General features: G+C 36.3%; 1 protein-coding gene and 4 long non-coding RNA genes across 6 annotated transcripts; all 5 read right to left on the bottom strand.

Moving 5' to 3' along the window:
• Positions 1 to 1,497: 1,497 nt before the first annotated feature.
• Positions 1,498 to 1,844, bottom strand: LOC147511563 (uncharacterized). Its single transcript, XR_015217025.1, has 2 exons — positions 1,711 to 1,844; positions 1,498 to 1,613 (listed from the first exon to the last, which is right to left on the bottom strand). It is a non-coding gene; the product is annotated as an uncharacterized LOC147511563 (long non-coding RNA).
• A 1,214-nt stretch (positions 1,845 to 3,058) lies between these two features.
• Positions 3,059 to 5,819, bottom strand: LOC147511562 (nicastrin-like). The gene is made up of 8 exons (XM_086598505.1): positions 5,801 to 5,819; positions 5,613 to 5,667; positions 5,284 to 5,347; positions 5,100 to 5,177; positions 4,889 to 4,966; positions 4,023 to 4,094; positions 3,851 to 3,924; positions 3,059 to 3,101 (listed from the first exon to the last, which is right to left on the bottom strand). Exons 1-8 carry the CDS (start codon positions 5,817 to 5,819, stop codon positions 3,059 to 3,061), a joined length of 483 nt encoding a protein of 160 aa, XP_086454631.1.
• A 9,971-nt stretch (positions 5,820 to 15,790) lies between these two features.
• On the bottom strand, positions 15,791 to 16,957 carry LOC147511561 (uncharacterized). The gene is made up of 3 exons (XR_015217023.1): positions 16,775 to 16,957; positions 16,339 to 16,377; positions 15,791 to 16,106 (listed from the first exon to the last, which is right to left on the bottom strand). It is a non-coding gene; the product is annotated as an uncharacterized LOC147511561 (long non-coding RNA).
• Positions 16,958 to 16,991: 34 nt separating this feature from the next.
• On the bottom strand, positions 16,992 to 18,661 carry LOC147511560 (uncharacterized). Its single transcript, XR_015217024.1, has 4 exons — positions 18,613 to 18,661; positions 17,711 to 17,792; positions 17,241 to 17,320; positions 16,992 to 17,134 (listed from the first exon to the last, which is right to left on the bottom strand). It is a non-coding gene; the product is annotated as an uncharacterized LOC147511560 (long non-coding RNA).
• Positions 18,662 to 19,828: 1,167 nt separating this feature from the next.
• On the bottom strand, positions 19,829 to 21,899 carry LOC147511559 (uncharacterized). 2 transcript variants are annotated; one of them, XR_015217021.1, is made up of 6 exons: positions 21,511 to 21,899; positions 21,230 to 21,306; positions 21,096 to 21,146; positions 20,815 to 20,931; positions 20,400 to 20,475; positions 19,829 to 19,862 (listed from the first exon to the last, which is right to left on the bottom strand). It is a non-coding gene; the product is annotated as an uncharacterized LOC147511559 (long non-coding RNA). The 2 variants fall into 2 exon arrangements; XR_015217022.1 differs by lacking the exon at positions 20,815 to 20,931.
• Positions 21,900 to 21,982: the final 83 nt, after the last annotated feature.

The raw sequence follows: 21,982 nt of genomic DNA, 5'->3' as shown, positions 1-21,982 counted from the left end.
TCGATATGTGTAACGGATACATCCGTTAGTAATAAATGTGCCACTTGCTATTGATATCGATGTGTGTAACGGATATATCCGTTACTAAATTTTTGTCAGTTAAAATATATATATATATATATATATATATTTATTTTTTTCCTGGGTCAAAATGTCAAAAAAAGTTCACCCTGCACATATGAATATTCCATCTTATAGAGATATCACATTCCACAAACTTAATCAACATATAATAACAAAAAACAAAACCACTAAATCAATTAAACATTATTATAAAAATATAGACACTAGTCCAAATCCCAATTTACAAATCAAACTTATATAGAAATGACTTCACCTAACCTAATCTTGGGATGTCTAATATCTTTGTCATAGAATATCCCATTGTATTGGTAGATCATCGGTCGCTGTTATTGCTCTCTCGAAAGTGTTCCCCATCAATTTTAGGGGTGCACATCTGCAATTCCCATAACTTCTCCCACGATATCACCACTTATTTGACAAAGCCTGGCAAGAATTGAAATATCTAAGAAACATTGACACAAGTGTGTGTTGGTTTCTGACATGGCAACCTATATGAAGTAGGACATAGTTAGGTAAAAAAATATTTCAATCCTCTAGTTACACAAATATTTCTTGGGGTTAAAACCTTATAAAGCGCCTCCTTACAAGGAAATCAATGCTAGGGGCATCTCATGGAATTGTGACTATATGTTAACAGAGAGTGTTCTTAGTCTATCAGGGTAACCACAATTAGAAATTTTATGCGTCAATGTGTTTGTGTCCACACGGATATCACGGATACTTATCTTATTGGGCACATATTAGCATTTGTTTCGAGACACAACACAAACCTTTCCCTACTAGAAATTTTTTTTTTTTCTGCAAGAGTCAATTCATTCTCGAGGCTGTCAAAATATGAAGTATCCATGTCACATAGCTTAATGTGCTACTAAAGTACCAAAGAGAAAGGCCAAACCACCAAGGCAATGCCTTGCAATTTATCCTCTTTGCAGCCTAATACTTGTTCGGCAAAGACAATATTATTTCCTTAAATTCTAACATAAGCATAAGAAGTTTGTAACATCAATTGTTTGAATGAATCATTTAGCACAATAAACCACATCCCTAGTTGCTCAAAAACAGACATAAGTTTTCAAAGTTGGTACAAAGTTACCTGAGTACTACCTCCGAAGAAAATGGCACCTAAAATGGCAAGAAACCCTTGCTCTTGCACTAGCTATAGAGGGTAGACGTGATCCTAAAGCAGATGCAGATCGATAAACAACATTCAAAATTCTAGTATGCTCGACTTGATCCCGTAGATCACTTAACCAATTAAGATGATGCATTGACCTGCAAGAAATTTAAGGATTCTGATGTTAGCTAGCATGGTATGATAAAAGACAATCACAAAAACCACTCGCCATAAGCAGAACGGGAGAATCATGGAAAGCCATTCTTCCCTTACCCAAAATCTCTTTAGAAAAGCAGCCATATCCAAATATACTTTCCATAAAAATAGAAAGAAACTTCACAAAGTGAATAATGGGTCCATGCTCCCACAACATTTAACAAGCCCAAAATGATGTCTAGGACCCTTATATAAGCACCTGAAATGATGACATTAATAAAAAAAATTCCAGCCACCAGTATATCTAACAAAATGTAACCATCTAGTATGCTACTATAAAGGATCCAGTAGAGTACATGAGAAGTTTTGCGGTCATGTGAAGATGAAAATTGGATGTCTCATCTTTTAGAATTGATGAATCACTTTCTTCCCCCTTATCGAATTTGATATTACCAAGATGATGAATCACCGCGACAACTTTGAATATTGAATCCTGGAAAATAGAAGAATGAGGACGTGGCTCTTATCAATGCAAGTTGTAAAGAAATTAAAATATCCGGTTTGTGCACTGATTCGCTTCGGTAATTCTGTTATATACATAGCTCTGCGAGTGGCAAGGTATTCATGAGCATCGCTTACACCAACTAGTTCATAGCAATTTAACCGGGTTAAGATAACGAAATGATTGGGGATTTCCCAACTTATACTTCTCAATTTCTGTTAAGTTTTAAAACAATAGGCGATCGGCTATATTAGCATTGTATCGATCTAATAATGAAGGAACTTTCCCAAGGACGAGGAGGATCAAGTTCATAAGAAAATACACGTGATGATACTACACATAGAAGGTAGAAACAATGGTAGTTCTTTCGGGGATCGGAAATTTGACAAACACGAGATCTTTCAAGAAGATAATTTCTAATAGTAGCTCATGAAGCTACTATTAGAAATTATGTCATATGGTATCTGGAATCTACCAACACTCATATTTTAAGGCTATATTTCTTTCAACGGACATAAAATAATATCGGAAAAAGGTCACCATGCGTGAGAGGACTAGTCGCATGCAGTGCCAGACTTTGCGTGGTTGCTAAATCAAGCACAAAGTCATCGGTTATTTTATGGCCAAATTTAGCCACAAAAAATGAGAAATAACATTGTTTTTCTAGCATTTGACACAACAGTTGGGGATGCTCTTATCCAAGTACCGTTTTGTGATATCAAAGGATAATACTCTGCAAAACCACAAACCATTGTGATACTGTTATTTGCAGTGTTTATCTAGACTATAAACAATTCCCCTGCGCCTCTGAGATATTGACATTTATCCTTGTTTGCAGTTATGGGATGAACGCCTAATAATTTTCAAAATAACTTGTAAAGTAATTACAACACATAAATTGTATATAAAAATTCCCGACGATATCAATCTCAAACATACCTGCTTCTTAAGCTCATTTACACCATCAATATGGGAAAGAGCATCAACTGCTGCCAACAATGAAATCATTCCCTGAACATTGTCTGAAATAGCTATTCAATTTTTAACAATATATTCAACACACAGGAAAATTATCTCTGAATTTGCTATAAAGACTATAGGAATTGCAATAGAAGGCTTTCAACATACAGATAAAGGAGAATCTGCACCAGGACTTTTGTCACGGAATCCATGGACGCCACTACTAATAAGATAGGCTTGGACTATCCTGATGTAATACTAATTGGCGGGAGTGAAGACAAGACACTACCCTTCAGATGTCAAAAACATGCAATTGAAGGTTATAAGTCAAAAAAACAATGGAATGGTCCTTCAACAAACAGTACTTCATAGCATGTAACATTACAGACGATATAGAAACTAAAATGTTCAGGTCATGACCAACATTAAGAAACATTGGCTTATACACAAGAAAACATGAAGGTATGGGAAAATTCAGTTGCAACAAATATGTATCAATGAGAAATATTAGGAACTAGAGAGCAAATGAGTAAAACCATCCCATATGTCAATATTTTGGCAAATCAAGATATCCACCATTGAAAAAATCGTACTAAGTCCGCATTGAGTAAACTTCAATTCACATAATGTTACACATATAGCTTAAGCATTATACTTTCTTCTCCTCTAAAGATTCTTCATATTTTTGGAAAAGCAAGAACACATAAAATCTCCATCAACATAAAATCTTGAAATATTTCAAAATTACTAAATCATGTCAATCGCTGCCTCTTACTTAAACTAAGTGTGGCCTAAATTTATTATGAACCTCCCAAAAAATCATAATATCTCTCGAGATTTTGGAACTTTCTTTATTCTCAAATATGGATAAAAAATTGAAACATTTTTAACAGCAAACAAGGTTTTCATGTAGTATTTCTATTATCAGGCTGACTGAATTGAAAATCAACCCCATTATATATCTCATTATAATCTCAATTAAACTCCTATTTGTAACACATGCACAGAGAGAGATAGAGAGTACGATTTCTCACCTGTAGCCACCCAAAGGCAAACAAGACTGCTGCCTTTGACAAGATTCTGAATCATGGGTTCCCGCCTTCGTTGTCTAGTTAAAGATATCAAATTTAATGTGGATTGTTAAAGTTGAAGGACCTTATATAAAGCTTCCACCTAAAGTTATCAATATAAGAGTAAACATTTTACCTGCATCACAAGATCGAACTCATTCACGTCTACACTATATGCTCGCTTGTTCTTCTCATTCTTACCAGCAATCTGAAAATTTATAAGGAATTTCAGTATACAGAATCTGAAATACAAGCAAGAATAGATGCCAATCAACATAATCTAGACACTTTCATTCCATAGATTGTGAGCAAAGAAAATCACTCTCCAGTGGGCATGCATGTGCCAAGAACAAGAAGCTGAGGTCTTTACATTATTAGTTTATACACAATGGTTCAAAGATCAACAGCCATTAAAGGTCTTTTTTTCTGAGTTTAATGTTTCACAAACTTAGGTAACACCGTAACACAATAATTGGACTACTTATATACAAATACTTATATAACTGTGTTGGTCCTAATACTAAACTCGTACATTCTTCAATGTTGAGCATTAACTTATTAAATTGTGGGGAAATATACTAATCTATTCCCATTGGGAAAACTCAAAGTTGTAGGATATAGAAGAGATCTTGATGAATATAATTTTTTCTATGCAAACACTAAATGAGAGCGTCTTTAGAAAGATACCAGCAAGATCTTCCTAAAGATACCGTATCTCAGAATGCTATTTTCTGATACTCAGTCAAACTTGAAAGTTGAGATAACTAAGGCCACTGGAAAAGACTGATACATGGGTGAAGTTTTGTACTTAACATTAGCTTGGTAACGAAGTACATAAATATGACTCTAGATTCTAGAAACATTCAGTGCTTTATTATAAACACTCCATTGTGATACTTCAATAAGATCCCAAGATGTTGTTATGGGAATCAAAAGTCGCAAACCAAATTTGCTATTTTTACAGTCGGCCACCTTGGCTATTTTTACAGCTTACGGCATTACCTCTTGCAGGGTTACTGTACTATCCTGGGATAGAAGGAATACAGGAAAGTCATATTTGTTCCACATAATATTTGATCCCTGAAAAAATTGACAAGCTCCATCATTTCACCTTTCTAGAAGTTGGTGGAAAGGAGTGAATAGCTAAAAATATAGAAAGAAGGAACCCATTTAGGGATTCACCTCCCTATTTCTCATGCACTTCATGACTTACAGCTGGATTCCATATATAATCAACGTTCTTGTAAGGTGCAAATTTGACTTGTGGAAATTTTTCAACAAAGTGAAAATCCTATGAAGAGAAAGTTTGAAAACTATTAACTGTTTTGTTCAAACAGAAAGAAAATTGAAAATAAGGATAAAAAACTACAGAGCTAACCTCTTTCCGCGGTTGGGACTTCAGTTCCAGATTCAACCAAAACACCAGCTACTTTCTTCGCAAAGTGATGATCGTTTAATACACTGAAATAACAACATATATTACTTAACATTGATAAGTGCAAAGAATTTGTTCAAATCAAACATCAGCAATATTGAGCACCATGAATAATATCTATTGGTAGCTTAGAAGTTATAACAAGAAGTAACATTGTCGAGATGGTTATGCAATTGTAAAAGTCCCACTGAGAAGTGCATTTGCTATTTCGTCGTTTTGCACAACAACATCAATGTGAAGCATGAACTACTATAATAATAATAATAATAAATAAAACGAGAACATCCATACCTGTTAAAGAAGTTCTCCATTTCATGGGCAAAGTAGATAGATATTGCCCATGAAGCTGCATGAAATATACACAATTCATGAATCAAATACCACACAAATTTGGAAGAACTGCATATATATATATATATATATATATATATATATATATATATATATATATATATGTTTCCAAAGAAGATAATACTTACAAGCATACACCAATCGCATGTAGGGATCTTGATTTGTCCGCTAGATCTAATAAGTAGGAGTACTCCATTAAGCGCACAATACATGAACAATATGGGTATAAGCAGCAGTAAATAAACCAAGCAATTTGGCTTCCTTCTTTATAATCATCACAGGCAAGCCTTGGAGAATACTAAGATGGCATACCTCAACCATTTTCTGGATCATGGTCATTGGTTCAAATATGAGAACAGGAAGTGTGACCATGGAGGTGATATCTGCGCCAACATAGTTTTGCATCATCCTCCAGTAACTATCACGATCCTGGAAAAATAAATATGGGTCAAACATAGTTCATAATATCTTTTTGTGTGGAAAAAAAAACTCTTGCTTCCATCTTCCTTTATGAGCTTCTTCTTCTGCATCTTCTGTTCCTCCGTCGGGGTTTATAACTTCTAGGCCTTCATAACCAATCAATCTGGAAGGAACAAAGATGACAAAATTATACTTTTAAACTATAGATGCACAATTGAGTTGAATTTTCACCATACCCATTAACAGATTTAAACCGGGTGCATCGAAAAACAGACCCATCCTCAATTCAACGAAATCAAGGGTAGAGCTAGTGGCTGTGACCAAAGTTTGAAAGATTTGGAAGAAACCCGGGCCTTTAACAAAGCCAATATTGACCCATTTGCTACCAATTACCTCCAGATGAACATATAGAACAACCATGCAACTTGACAGCTCCAGCAAAATGAGCATTCAATGCTATAATTGTCCAATCAAACGCGTGTTTCATCATACCCTGATGCTATCACTATCTAATAACATCAAATCATACATTCAAATTTTCAACAACATTAAACTCAAATTACATAGAATAACAAGATATTAAACCTGTTTTACCAGGCTACAAGCTTTCTCTTGTGAATATTCGATAATCGATATTCTACTGTGAGCTTCAACTTCGTATGTGTATTAATTCTTCTAGGTCTTATATAAAAACTTGAAAATTTGATTTCATTGAGTTCCATTCAATCACAAAATTTGATTTGCAATTCAGAAAAAAAAAAGGTTATAAATAATATTTTAACTAACATTACTTGAACAAATAGGTAAATTGACACCTTCTTTCTATGGGGAGACACCTTCTGTTTCATTAATGAAGATCTCTTTTGTTTGGCTTCCCAGATTCATTGATTTCAATATAGGGTGTAGAGGGAGCTTGTAGCTGCAACTTCTCATCAGCTTTGCCGATGCTTGCTCAGAAGACAATGAATTTGTGACCGGAAAGTTAACTTTTGTTTTCAATAAAGCGATCAAACAATGAACCGACCGAGAAGTGGAAGAGTTCATGGAGAATTAAATGTGCAACAATTGGGATATGATAACAAAGAAACAGGTTTGGAAAACATCTAAGCTAGACATATTGGTTTGTAAAGTTTCATCTTTGCCTTATGCGACAAAAGCTCAAGCCGATGGACACGGCTGAACTTTATGAGAGCCATGTGGTTGAAGCGTAAGTAGAGGGGGCCAGCTTATAAGCGGGGAAAGATTCTAGATACACTTGATGTCTTGACGCATTCAAACTCGCAAATTTAAAAAACGGGAGGTGTATTGATGAAAATTTCAAGGAAGAAAAACACAAAAGAGTGAGCTTATACGAACCTTGGGACATCAGTTGCACATGCTTTCACAACCAAAACTAATCCGAAACGGCGGTTTTTAGCAAAGACTCTCCCCGCTAGCTGGCCGATCCATTTCTGCAAGCATGTAAGTATAACTGGAAAGGTGTCGAGCTGGAGCATAAACCCTATTTGTCAAATTCCCATGCTCTGCGACTATCGAGTAAAGAGAGACCTCAGCTGCAGCAGCTTCTCTTAGCTCTCTCTCAAGTTCTCTATTTTACACTCTAATTCTCGAGCTTTACCATCGGTGAAGCTATTTCTTACATCTTTACGACCAACTAGAGTGTCTTTCTTTTCAAAATTCCTGAAGGTATTAGCACCACTACAAAAGTCAATCAAGAAATCAATTTCCTTTATTTCTTCATTGCATGGACTGTTTTTAGTTGACTCATTGCTTGTAGCTGAGTCCAAACGTGTTTGAATAGACTTTGGATGCCTCGGTTTCTTCCTAGGGAAAGTACCACTTGCTGCAATACTTCCTTCATTACAAAGACGGAAGTGTAGCACTTTGGAAGATGTTATGAACTTTTGGGTAGCATCTGGTGAAAATTTAGCAGATCCCTTGTCTTACAGAGAATCATTTTCCTTTCTTCGCTTTGTTCTTCTTGTCCTTTCTCATGCCACCTCTCACCATTTTTGCTCTCTATAGGAGCAGGACGCTATAAAAGAACTTCTTACTTCCTTTCCATGCCAATTAATGCTTTCATCCCAAGCTCTGTTGTCCTCTGTTTGAATGACAACAGAGTCATCGAGCTTTCAAAAAACGTCTTCTCACTGCGTGAGGATCTTGCTCGAGCTTGCATGTTTGGCTACAAGAGAATTGGTGTTGAAACCCTTTACAAGTTGTTGAGCATTTTCTTTAAACTTGTTTTGCCTTTGACAATCTTTTTCATGAACCGGCCGAACCAAATCAATACTGTCCAAACTTCTCCTGGCTTTGTTGTTGGATATCACATCTGCATCTGTGTACCTTCAAAACCAACAATGGGGAAAAATTGAGGACTTACTTTTTCTTATGAGCTAAATGGTGTTAATCTTTCTTCATGGTTCTTAACAAAAGAAATATGCTCTTTTTAGCTACTACACAATCAGACTATATATCCATAGGTGATGAAAAAGGACTTTCATAACGAAGTTTGTAACTGAAGTCACATGCTTCACCTCCAATCTTTCGGCTCTCGGTTCCCGAGGCAAAGATCCTATCCCATTACCCCTTCCTGCGCTCCGCGTTGTTGGTTACGATGCATCCCGCAAGAAGTGAATATGAAAGCTGATTATGATCCCCATTGCACCTTCAATATTGGAGCTAGAAAGTATTCATCGGGTTTATTTCGAGTTGACAATATAGTATGGGCACAACCCCACACATTAAGACTAAGTGATAGGTGTCATTATTTGATCATCGAATAACTTCTTTCAAGATGTAATGCTATATTTTGTGTGACGATCGAAAATTTTGCATTGGCTCACTACCGTTATAGATAGAATCTAAAAATAGTGGATTCGGCATTACCAAGGGATAATATCTAATTATGAAAACCGATCCGGCGGCATTATTTGCCTTTGTACACGATCTCTTCATCATCCACGTCATATCTTTGGATTACAAAGACATCTGAGCAGTCTCCCTATGCCCGCCATGATTATATAACAACGTCACATAGTAATAACAATTTTCTAATAGCTAAGTGTGAAATATCTTTGTCTTCATAAGAGTGGCAAGTTCTTTTCTAGTTGGCGGTGTAAAATTTTGACTAAATTTTAGTTAATAGAATGCAACACTCTGTAGGAACTTGGCAACCTACATAATAAAAGGGCAAGGGAGTTTTTCTTTCCCTGTAGGAAGGTAGATGTGAAGAATAATTGGACATACCTGAAAGTGATTGCGGGGAGTTCGATAAGAAAATGCTCTTGGTGAATCCTCATGGAAGAGCTATCGAACCCGCTTGCATCTTCATAAACATCGAGTATGTGACTTAACATCACCGAGGGCCATTACCGTCTGTCTTAGATTGATGTTGAATGTCTTCTTGCGATTCTGAAGGTTGGAAAGCCCCTGGATCATTTTTTTTAATCAGCGATAAGCAAAATTCTATGAGTAAAGACCCAATGAGAATAGAAGCGGTAGAATGAAAATGAGATACCTTTTCTGCTGGCGTGACTTGTGACTTCCGGATGTGCCCTTTATTCGAACCCGGTTAAGTCAAAAAGGCACACCTAAATATATAGCTTTCTTTCCTAGCTCTTGTCTTTGCCTGTCTCACATATATGTAACCAATGGTGTGTAGAATATCAACTCCAAAAGCTGTATTTTCAACACATAAGAAAAGAAATCATCTATCATACTCGACCATTTTAGTCACATGATTAGGCTGGTTTGTGGTTGCAACCTTACTTTGTGGGCACAAGTCTAAAAAGCGAGAGGGTAAGCGGTAAGCCTCAACTCAATTTGAGGGGCCTCGGGGTGTGTGTGTTTCTCATTAAATATCACAACCGGGCAGAAACACATACTACTATGCAGAAAGCAATAGAGACGGATAGTACACGTGCCTTGTAATCACTTGTTTCGAGGAGCAAATCTTTGCATTCCTTTCTCTTGCATCCTCACCCTCCACAAACATTTAACTTTTCTTCCAAGCGGTCGAATTTTTGCGCTTTTGGTATTTAAGCCCTCTATTTTGTCTATCAAAGTCGGACTTCTCTTGGGCGATATATCGTGAACCAGGGAATAGGAAAATCTTCTTGCTTCTTGATGAGAATATCCTTACCAGTTTTGCCTTGTGCATTGTCCCCACGAAAAACTCACACCGGTGGTATTTCAAAGCATCCTCCTTGGCTGTCAGCAGATTGAGATGAAGCTTCTCTATACCCAGCATTTTTTGTGGTAACAACCTGTTCATCATTTGTACAGTCTACTTGAAAGCCATCCTCTCCAAGAACCCCTGACCACTTCCCTCTTTCAAGATATGGCATATGGCTCACTAGAGCGTGCTGAATGCTGTGAGTTGGCTAAAGGCCTAGCTGAATGCTGAGGATGAGGATGATAGTAACCAAATGATTCATGTGGATAACCACTAGGACGACCAGGGGGTCCATAAGGAGGCATACTAGACGGTCCCCTGTACCAAAGTCCATTAGGAGGATTATGAACAGGAATCATGTGATAGGGGTCAAAATGCTGAGGAGGCATATTGTGATTGGGATCTGGTGGGGTTCTCTCGCCACTTATCGACCGGTGGCACTCCTTCTCCAATATATGGAAAGTCTGTCTCTTTTCCAAGTATTAACAGATCCTTTATCGGTGGTTGCATCTGCAGATTCAACTTCGAAAATACAAGGCGTAAAACCAAAATCGTTCAATTAAAAATCTCAATTCTATCATTTAGAACTTCAAATTCTAAAATTTCAAGCAGATGACAATGGACCACGAGTCTCTTGTGTCATTGTAATTCTTTATAAAGAACTCCAAAATTTCAAATGAAGGATATCGGTCACGCAGTGCCCGGATAGAATAGTTAAGCATAAGCATACCCACCGATTCTGAAACTTCGGATCTCCCTTTCGGTGTTCCTAGTCTGCGAGGAGGTGAAGCGGAGTTGACCACGATCCGAGACACGGAACATGTGATTACAATAATTAACAACTAATGGAATTTGTAGTGAAAACCCACGCATGCAGCACGATATGAATAGAAAAAATCTATGAATAGAAAGTGACCCTGGAAAACCCAACAACTTGTTGCATGATATGCGATCATATTAAACAACCGAGGAACATTAGACGTGCAATATACCCATGCTTCATGAGAGCGGAAGTAAAAAAATCTGGGCTCTGAGCTAAACGAGCTAGATATCGAGGTTTCTAAATTTAAAATACAAAAAGGGATTCCGGAAAGGAGTCCGATTTTTGATGGGTTTTGAGTTGGTATGATGAACACCCTATGTTTTGTTTTTATAAGGTCAATGATTAACAATATTAGCTTTGATGGTAATTATAAATCTCAAATTGTTTCCCTTAACAATTTTTCTAAAGAGGCAACAAACCCTAAAACTGAAAAATGTCAAGAAAATTAATACTCTGCTGTTCAAGTATGGACTAATTTCTTATACGCAAAAAACTGGAAATGACCACATTACATTAAATATTAAAACATAAACTTAATGAGGTAAATATGCAAACCTTGTTGATCATGCGACTCGGTATTCTTTTCAGTACCAAGTGTTGGGAAATCTCCAGAACTCAAATCAAACCCATCAATCTTGGAGGATGGCACTCCCTACAGGCAATGTAATTATCGAAAATAATTAGACTAAGCATGATGAAATCAGACTTTCTAATTGCGGCATTGACAGAATCATATATTAAACAGCAAAAGCAAGCCATAATGTTCCAGCAAACCGCGATAGCTGAGAGCTCCCAGGTCTTGTTTCTGCACTATGAGGACGTGCTGCCGCCATTGATGTTTCTGATTGTTTACAATTCAACAGATCCAAACTCATCATCACAAATCATCATATGAGCAATGTAGAATCACCAAAGGCTTGCTATTTTAGACAATTAGTAGAATTCATATGATTATCTTAGTTGTTCGCACTTGATATAAGAGAAGCATAAGCTTTTCAAGCAATACACACACACACAAGAAAGTGATGAAAAGAGTTCGAGATGTTCTTGTGGTACCTTAGTGGCTTAGCATAAGTCACCACTCGACAGCATTTCTCCAACAGTATGAACCTCGCATGCATCAAATAATTACACATTTATTAGTGATATAAATGAAAATAAGAACTTCATATTAAAATAGCTAATAGAAAGAAGAAGAAAATAAACAAAACTAATCGGGGGTTTACGATCCCCGGCTGACTACTAATTGCTCAAAATATCTCGACATCTGCCATCCGCACGAAACTTAAAACACAAAAGGCCTTGGTTTGTTTACAACAAGGCAAGTCCATTACATAAAACCAATAAAAAGATTTGACAGCTAAAGAGTTCATTATATTATTACAACTAGACAAGACTAACCACATAAAAATTTCAAGGCATGACAACACACCCAAAAGTTCCAAGTCATGGCAACCACAACCACATAAAAATATGTCTTGAGCTTCAACTAAAGCAGGAAGAGCAAAAGTAGAGAAATCCAAAAAGGTCTAAAACCTACAAACATCAATCATACTTCAATCGCCCATCAAGCCAAGCTATATACCCTCCTTCAAGCCAAGCATTCAAAGTTTCATTACCATCTTGTGGACCATCATAAACAGTAGCATCGGGAACCAATACTTCATCAATATACACTCTTCTCTCTCCACCAACCAGAATTCTGCCATGACAAATTTTTGCACTTAAATCAATAGACCCCTTTAGCAACTTCGTACCAAACTTATCTAGTAATGTGACTCTAGGCTGTTCAAGCGACCAAAAGCAGGAGTCAAGTTTCGAGGGGTTGCTAGAGAATGGCGTTGAGCCGGAACTTGAACCAACTTCAGTTAAGGTGTAGTCACACCCATATGTGCTTTGGCATTGGGCTGTCACATTATTAATGCCGTCGTAGTATTGCCTAGTTGTTGTTGAAGGAGAACCTATGCGGGTATAGATGAAGACATGATAATTTTAAAGTGTGGTTCACATATTACTAACTCTAACCATTAACCATAATTGCCAAGAAAAAACTGACCTTGAGCATTGATTTGACCTCAGACATGTCTGTCTCGACCTTTGATTTAAATGTAGCCACATCGGCCTCAACCTTTGCAACTGATGTAGCAGCCATTTGGTTGAGTAAAGCACTTGCGACAGCAGCATGTTGTAGCTGCTTCCTAGAAACATTAGAACCAACTCCACGAACATGGTTCTTCTTATCCTTGCCAAGTACTTCAGTCAATGCATCGGAGTCGATGTCTCCCGTGTGTCTCTCTCGGATGCTAGTCTTCTTTCTTTAACTGCTTTCACTTGATCCTGCATTTATTTGTTTTTTTTAAAAAAAAAAAAGCAATCAAATAGCCCAAAATATACCCGGTAGCAATCAAAAACTGAAGTTACAAAATAGAAGCAGTAAAACTTCTACTCACATATTTTTCCCGAGCACTTTCCAAAATTGTTCCATCACTGCGTTCACGACCCTTAAGCCAATCATCAACTCGAGTTATTTTTGCTTGAGGGTTTTGTTGTTGCTACAGGCAAATAATCAATGCTTAGTAATAGTGCTTCAAAAAGGACGACAATAGTATTCATATCTATATACATAATCAAAAGGGTTAATAATTTAAAAAATGATACGTACCAAATCGTTATGCCTTTGGGAGAAGGTTCTCCTACCATTAGTACTACCAATAGTATTCATGGCCCTATTTGCCGCATTTTTTCGCATTCCTTTCTTTTACTTTAGTCCGAAGCTCATAGTCGACAAAATCTACCCAAAGAGCGGGGATTAATAGCGGTGGGCAGTTTTCCTTAGTTTGCTTCAATGCTTTCAGCTTTCTCCAAAAACTTTGCCTCCATGATGTCGCTTACGTGTCCTAAGTTTTTGAGAATAATTTGTCTCGACCAACGGACGAGCTTCAAAGTTTTCGACATTAAATTGAATTCCTCCTATCATGAGTACAGTTGATAAGAAACAATATATTAAGACATAGCTTAGCTTAATGGTAAAGTTGATTATTTAATTAACGCATTAAATAAATAAATAAAAATAATTACCGTCAAGGCTTTCCAAATTGCATCCTTAAAGCCACCATCCACTAGTCTCCAATCCTTGGTGTTGATAGGGATATTAAGCCTCATTTGGTTCCCTATTGCAGTTTTGAACTTGCTTGCATTTTGTCCAACAATTTGGCCATTAGGCCATAACTCAACAAGCACTTTCCCGGAGGGACCCATTAATTGTGTCTTCTTGGATGACTGAGAAGTACATTGAACTGTGGGAGAAGAGGCATCTGATGCAGTACGGTGTGCAGTTGTACCACCTGATTCCATTATTTAAAAATAGCCTAACAATTTCCAACAACATTTGAAAACAAATTATTAAGGATTTCATAACACTTAAAATATGACATAACCAATTATTCAAAAAGAATGAAAAGAAATAAAAAGAATATGCACTATCAAATTAACCATAATATCCAAAATTAATTTTCCTAACTACTAGAAAATCTTAAGATGATCATAAAAAAAGGAAGGCAGGCATTTGAACATATTTTCAAAATTATTGCACACTACAATCAACGACGTGGTTCTAGCAGTGATCTCAAATGAGGTTGCTCTGCAAGAGTAGATTGGAAGTCTTCTGGTTCTGGTGCTTCTAGCTTGTCCACTTCGTTAGTCATTCGCCTTGGTGAATGTATGACCACCCACCAATCAGGATATTTCAAATCCCTCGAATAGAATACTTGATTTGCTTCTTTGGCACAAATGGTTGGCTCATCTAACATTTTGTCGGAACTCTTGAGCCGATTAAAATTTACCACCACCAAGTTAGAGTCTAGGCATAACTTACATCCATTGGTCTTATCTTCCACCCTAACCCAATCACAATAAAACACCACTTCCTTGAAATTTGTGTAATTCACCTCTAGTATCTCGTTTGATGACTCCATACCACTTAGCAGGCGATCGATAGGATTTTTATCTTTCCTACTTGATGTAAATGTAGTAATTGCACTCATGCAAACACGCGGATCTCTTCGCGTGAAGAACGGTTTCATCGTGAGACTTAGTAGAAAATACATAACCATTGATCGATACTTCGAAAAGTTTTAGCTTTGAACAATGGCCCTCTAGCAAAGAACCACAATTCAGATGAAGTGTCGCCATTCTCCAACAACTACAGAGAAAACATACCACAATTCAAAAAGTGAAAATAACATAAAAACATAACTTACTATCCTAATTAACAAATACCTTCACTACAAGAAAACAGGTTTTTGCCCACGGTCCAAAACCGTGGGAAAAGGGCTTTTCCCACGGTTTTGGACCGTCGGAGGACCGTGGGCTTTTTGTGCGTCGGAAATGGTCTGCCGACAGTGATGACCGTCGGGAAAACCCAACAATAGCGACGGTTTTTGCGACAGTAATTGCCGTCGGTATTGCCACAGCCTAAAACCGTAGGAAAAGCCGTCGGAAAAGGTCAGTATTTCCCACGGTTTTAATCCGTGGGGAAAGATTAGTTGTACCAACGGTTATAGACCGTGGGAAAAAGTACTTTTGCGACGGATATGGACCGTGGCAGAGTTATTTATTTTTTTTAAAAAAAATTGATATTTTAATTCCTGGGTCATTTCACCTGCACCCTTTACCAATCAATAATAAAACGAAAAACAGTGAAAATCCCAAACAAAATATAAAGATTACAAGGCACCTTTTACCGAATCCAAAAATTCCATGAACCAAACCAAAATATTAAGGTTTAGTATCAATACAGTTAGTAAGTTTGTCTTCTAACACATTTATAAAGCAGACCATGAAACAAATGTAGTACATAACACAGACCTTGTTGATTTTAAGAATGTCCATTAGCTGGTCTTGATATTCAATTACATTACAAGGCTCAACTTGTTCTATAACATGCAGCATTGTCGAAGTTGCCAATTCAGATGGGCACCACATTATTTTGTGACACTAGCCAATTGAGAACCACCTGTATAGAGGAGAACTTGTTAGTTGACTTAAATATTTACAATGATCGATCCATAATGGAAACCGAATGAGCACCTTTATTACATCAAGACTAAATGTATACTTAGTTTGATCAAGACTAAATGAGCACCTTAAAATGCCCAATTAGTTTGATCATTTGTTCATATGATAGAAATTTGCATTAACCATACACTATATCAATTAGACCTTCTTTATGTTTTGAAAAGCTATACCTTTGGCTACCTCCGCAGGAGAGTTCCCAACCAAACCACCTCGCATTCTCAAATCGAGAGAGTTGGTTTATACACCTACAATACAACAACATCGATAAAAGATCACATTTTACACGGGTTTCTACAAGTAGGGAAGGGCACTAGGGAAGGCTATCGAAAACGAGATTATAGGGATCTGTTAGAAAAAACCATGATGGAACATTTTAATACTGATACCAAGAGTGAAATATATGCAGAGTAAGCTGACAAATATACCATTATGTGATTTACAATAGCTCTTCTGTAAGGATTAAAGAATAGTGTAGTGTAGTGTGTTTCAAATAATAATGGCTTTTCATGCAGAGCAATGGTATAGCTGTGCCACATATATATCTCCTAAATCACAAACTAAACAGACAAATACAGAAGGCATTCATGTAACTAAAATAAGTCTTACGTCGTAACCGGAAACGCAGAACTTTGATTTCACCAGATGAGTTGCCATGCCAAATCCCATCGCTCCAAGACCAATAAAACCAATTCGCTTCACAGAATTTGATGTAGCAGAAACTACATCTCCCAATTCCTCGGGATTGTAGCTTTCTTTATTACTTGCATCTATAATATTTACACCTAATATTGTCTCGATATCTTAAATCAAGCGATTGAGAAGAACAAAATGATAGTGGGATAAGTAATCAGAACCATGTCTTGGAAGTTCCTTGAGAACTGACACAAATATTCTATTAGAGAAAAGTAAGTATCAAAACCTTGACAAAAGTAGTGTCGTAATCGTCTCCACTTTTACGTGAACATCCTGAAAAATGAGTGACTCAAACGAATAAGAAACAGGTCAATCCTATGTTTAAGAATCTTCTACACATTGCATTCACTTTGATAGGTATAACATGATCGATTGGTACCATAAAGTAGTTGTTGATGAGCAACTGCCAAAAGTGGTAAGAGGAAATGTGAGTAATTTAGCCATATCCAAAACAGACCTCTACAAAATAATAAGGCATGCATTAGAAACACTTAAAAAACTATCATTTGAAAGACAAACTAGACCATGGTCCTTTAAGTGATGCAAAACCTATGGCTTTGATGTTTTGAGTAAGAAATGAAAATTCATTGGATAAGAGACAACATGTAAGGTGCGACAAGTATAACACAGTATAGCCCCAGCTGTGGTGAATAACATATATTTGATGTTTTGAGTAAAAACGAATTAAATTCATTGCATAAGGAGACAACAAATGTACAAACATAACCTAGAAGAGTCTGAATAAACAGCAGAAACACACAAAATATAATTGCTTTCAGTTATTAGAGAAGCAACAAAAACTAATTGGATGCCATGGTAAACTCGGGAAAATTAGAATGATGATCATACCAAATTCCGGACAATTGTATCCATGGAATAATGTTTAGAATGATCACCCTTCAGTAATTTGGGAACATGATTCTTGAAAACCCTGCATTCAAATAAGAGATATAATTCTATTAGTTAAATGGAAGACAACAAACTGAGGACAGAGTCCTAGTCTAACCAAAAAATTGCACTACATGAAAAAAAAAATGAATATATGCCAGCAAACGTTTAAAGTTCTTCAGGAAGTTTACAGCTTGAGCTCATAGTTACCATATTGTTCAAAATCAAGTATGCATGTTACAAGAGAATTGGTACTTAATACTCATGCTTAGTCAATTAGGGACATGAACGGGAGAAGAGTGACCTAAGAAGATGTCACTCATTGCTCCTCCGGAGACCGAGTCCTCCCAATAGTAGACAAATTTATGGTTTGGAGTAGATTAACTTAGGGATGAATCAAAATCAAGGTGTTCTTGGTAAGGTCAACTTGCAACTTTTGATGAGTGTGGTTTCTTTGGTTTAAACTTTAAGGTCTATTAGCTATCATTACTTTCTAAATTTATTATACAATCTTGTCAATTTGTTCTCGTGAAATTGGAAGCAAAAGTAATAGGTACTATTAAGAAAATCTAGAGACCAAAATCACTTCTCATCCGGAACTATGAGGAGGCAAGAAGGTTGAGGTAATCACCAAGAACTTCCAAAGCACAATTGGAAAGTATGTCATGAATTATCCAAGGATCAATCCCGCTTGAGCGGCAAGCATAATGCTCTTGATCCTTGAGGATACCATGCAAGAACTTCTCAAAAAGTTACATACCATCTTTTAATTCCTTCCATACATTTTATTCTCTTATTTATCAGTAAATATAGACTCTACTACAAGTACATTATAAAATTATGAAACCAACAAGAAAACACACCTTCCCGCACCAACTCCACCCTCCAAAATGTAAAGCCGTTCACACATTGTCAGATCCGTAACCCAAGTGGTTGATTTGGAAATATAATATGGAAGGAAAAAAGGCATAAAAAATATTTATATCTTCCTATCCACAACATAGAGTTTTCATATACTAATATTAGCATAATTTTACCAGAGAGAAACGGTACATTGCCTTTGTAATTGCCTCCTGAACTTCGGAAGAAATGATCTAGAGATCGAGAAAAAGGAATCAAAGACCCAACCCGACTATACAAACTAGGAGAAAGAAATGGAACGATGGGCCCAATGTGGCTCTACTTAAACTATATCAAATACTGTTATATAAAGGGTCAAGGCGTCACCATTATTTTCCCTTGCAAACTCTCGAGATGTTCCTTTAGAAACATGCAAGATCTACTAAAAAAGTTGTCTTAGCATCCTCTGCAAAAAGAGGTAAGACTACTGATTCAATAATCAAAGGTTAAAACCCACTTAACTATAAAAAGATCGAGTTGATGGAGAGGCATAATCATGTACATTTATCTTAATACAGATATATAATTTTCACTGATCAATTGAAAAAAAAAAAAAAAAAAAACTTAAGGTGAGGTACAAGGTTTCATGTCTATGCTTTCCTTTTTTCATTTAGTCATTTATTAACTCACAACAATATAGTACTAACAATTTGTTCAACAATTCTTTTCCTTAGCTTGTGATGATTGTAATAAGGACCTATATTTTAAATTGAGTTGTGAAACAAACTCAGGCCATCAGACAATTTTCTTTGTTGGAATTCTGTAAAATTATAAAATTGTGAGCCTAATAACATTTCACTACTAACCTTAAAAACTTCAGGTCACTACTAATAATAAATGAATGCACAAACCAAAGAAAGGACCAACACTAAAATAAACATAAACATAAAACAGAACCATTAATGCATATTAGATAATTGAAAAAAGGGATGAGAAATGTAATTGCCCCGCAAGGCGGTTTTCTAGTTTCCGAATATCTTTTGGTGACGTTGTGGAACGGAGGATGACGACAACATCATCGCGGAAAGCCTACAAAATGAAGTTCAAAATGATTGGGATATGGATAAAGCTACAAATAGGGCGATAATTCTTTCACAAACTAATGCACGGTCACGATTCATATGAACCTTTCAGAGCACCCTCCTCTCCGCAGTAAAAGAACATTGTTTACATGGTCGAAAAGTAGGTATCAAGAAAGTTATAGCTGTAGCATCTGCATCCAAAGGGGAATAACATCAAAGATATGAATAAGTAAACTTAAGATCTCAAACACAACGAACCACATTTTTCTTCTGGGGAAGAACAAGTTATAACTTGTCAAAAGTGAAAATGCACAACATTTCACATATAAGGAAACTCCAATATGATAAAACTATAGAATTGAAGCATGATCATCAAAGAAATCAAGGAAACATATAAGTTTAGTTTGAATTTAGACATAAGAGTATAACCATTGTAATGTAACGTGAAACAACGTTGTCAGATAGGATTCATAGACATCATTAGAGATAGAAATTAACTTAATTATTCTCAATTTCCACCATTCGAATTGTATATTTTGTCATACTTTACAATAACCCCATGGGCTATATATAGATAAATTGTGATTCCAATTAATAATAAGATTTCCAAATTAAAACCCAGAAAAATCTAGATTAAGAAAGACTCTGGTTGTGAATCCTTATTAAAAACAAAATTCCAAAACCCAACAAAATCTAGACGAATAAAGACTAGAGTACCAAGTACCTACCTGTGCATGCATCCTTGGGGCTGGACACTTTGGCTCCACCTAACTTGACAAACTTATCGATTATAGGACCAGATACCTGCAAATGGAGTAATACGAACAAACATATCAGGTAGACATACAAAAACTTAAATCTGCAAGCATAGACCAAAATTGGTCGTCTGTATATATGCATCAAATTGTGCATGTGTCAGTGTACGTAAAGTTCTTCAGCATGGGACATGTAGCAATGTAGCATAATGTCCAACAGCATTAAGTATCATGGAAATGCTAGTATGCATGTCAGAGTAAACTACCCACATTTCACTTCCTAAAGAGGTCCATAGATCAACTACGCTGTCGAAGTGTGTTAGAATTTGTGACACGCAACTAAACAAACACACATAGAGAAACATCAAAATGTAAGTAGAAAGCAAACCTCAAAAGCTTGAACACGAAAGCCAGAAAGAATTAAGGAAGCAGCTAGTTCCAAACTAAGTTCATCCAGGTCAAGGAAACCAACAGTTCAAAGAAGCGCCATATTTTTGTTTCTAAGCTACAAAGTACAAACGAACGAGTTTTGTGTCTGAGTAATCATTGTGTCTAATATATATAACGAGTTGGTTAGTACTGTAATGTATTCCCTATAAGCACTCATGCATGTATGCTGGCAAATAACAGGTAGCCGAAGATAGATGAGGTCAAAGTAAAATTGCATACCATTTTCCAATACGAATCCAAGAAAGGGATCTGCTTCTGAGACATAATGAACTGAAAAGCAAATAAATACTAGAGTAATTTACAAAATGAATTGTTACAAGTAGCACTCAATTATAAAAAAAAGTGAAACATACCCACAGCTGTACAAGATGGACAGGAACGCAGATTGGAATGTATTCTTAAGCATCTCCACATTGTACAAGCCTTATAACTATAAAAAAAAATAGCATTAAAAGTCTAATTAACCTTTGCAAATGGCTGTAATTATAAATTTCAAGACACATCTACATAATTAATCAAAGTTTTTACAACCCCCTATCTTCAATTGCATAGAAACTAATCATAACACGACTAATTCTACCAATAAACACTAAAACATAAAAGAAATTTGAACTTTGTGTTTATTTAAACATACCATAACTAAATTGGTGTCTGCTTCACTTCAATCTACCGAGAATCTCTGCAATTTTTTCACAAATTAGAAGAAGAGATGCGTCCACCCTCTACCTTCAAATACCAATGACTTAATTATAACTCTGATTAAGTCACAAAGTTGGGATGGAAGTTCATTTCGTTAGGTTGAAGAAGAATAGTTACGACCTAGGGATTTTGAGAAGGGACTAAATTCGTTCGTTCTTCCAATTTTAAAAAATCGGTACTTACCTTAAAAAATCGGTTCTTCCAATTTGAGATGTGAATGAGAAAGTGAGAAAAAAAGGTAAGTGGCGGTGGGGGAGAAACTAAGTTGGGGAAGTGGGGGAACTGTTTGCGTTGAATTATTTTGTTCTTCTTATTTTAGAGCCCTAATCCCACCTGGTCAAAACGAAAGCGCAATGTAGTGTGGTTAGGGTTAAAAAATCGAACCCGATGGTTTCGTCAGGCATTGG

The sequence above is a fragment of the Coptis chinensis genome, chromosome 3 (genome assembly GCF_015680905.1).
Source record: "Coptis chinensis isolate HL-2020 chromosome 3, ASM1568090v1, whole genome shotgun sequence".
NCBI classification, from domain to species: domain Eukaryota; kingdom Viridiplantae; phylum Streptophyta; class Magnoliopsida; order Ranunculales; family Ranunculaceae; genus Coptis; species Coptis chinensis.
The sequence above is the reverse complement of the archived record's forward strand: the minus strand, read 5'-3'. Positions and strand labels throughout refer to the sequence as shown.

Bases quoted from the DNA above. Each gene is read 5' to 3' on its own strand.
- LOC147511562 (XM_086598505.1), bottom strand. The intron at 5,178-5,283 runs GTCCCAACCGCG...TTCTCTTCATAG, and splicing joins TGGTTGAATCTGGAACTGAA to GATTTTCACTTTGTTGAAAA. The intron at 4,095-4,888 runs GTAATGCCGTAA...ATAAATTTTCAG, and splicing joins GTACAGTAACCCTGCAAGAG to ATTGCTGGTAAGAATGAGAA.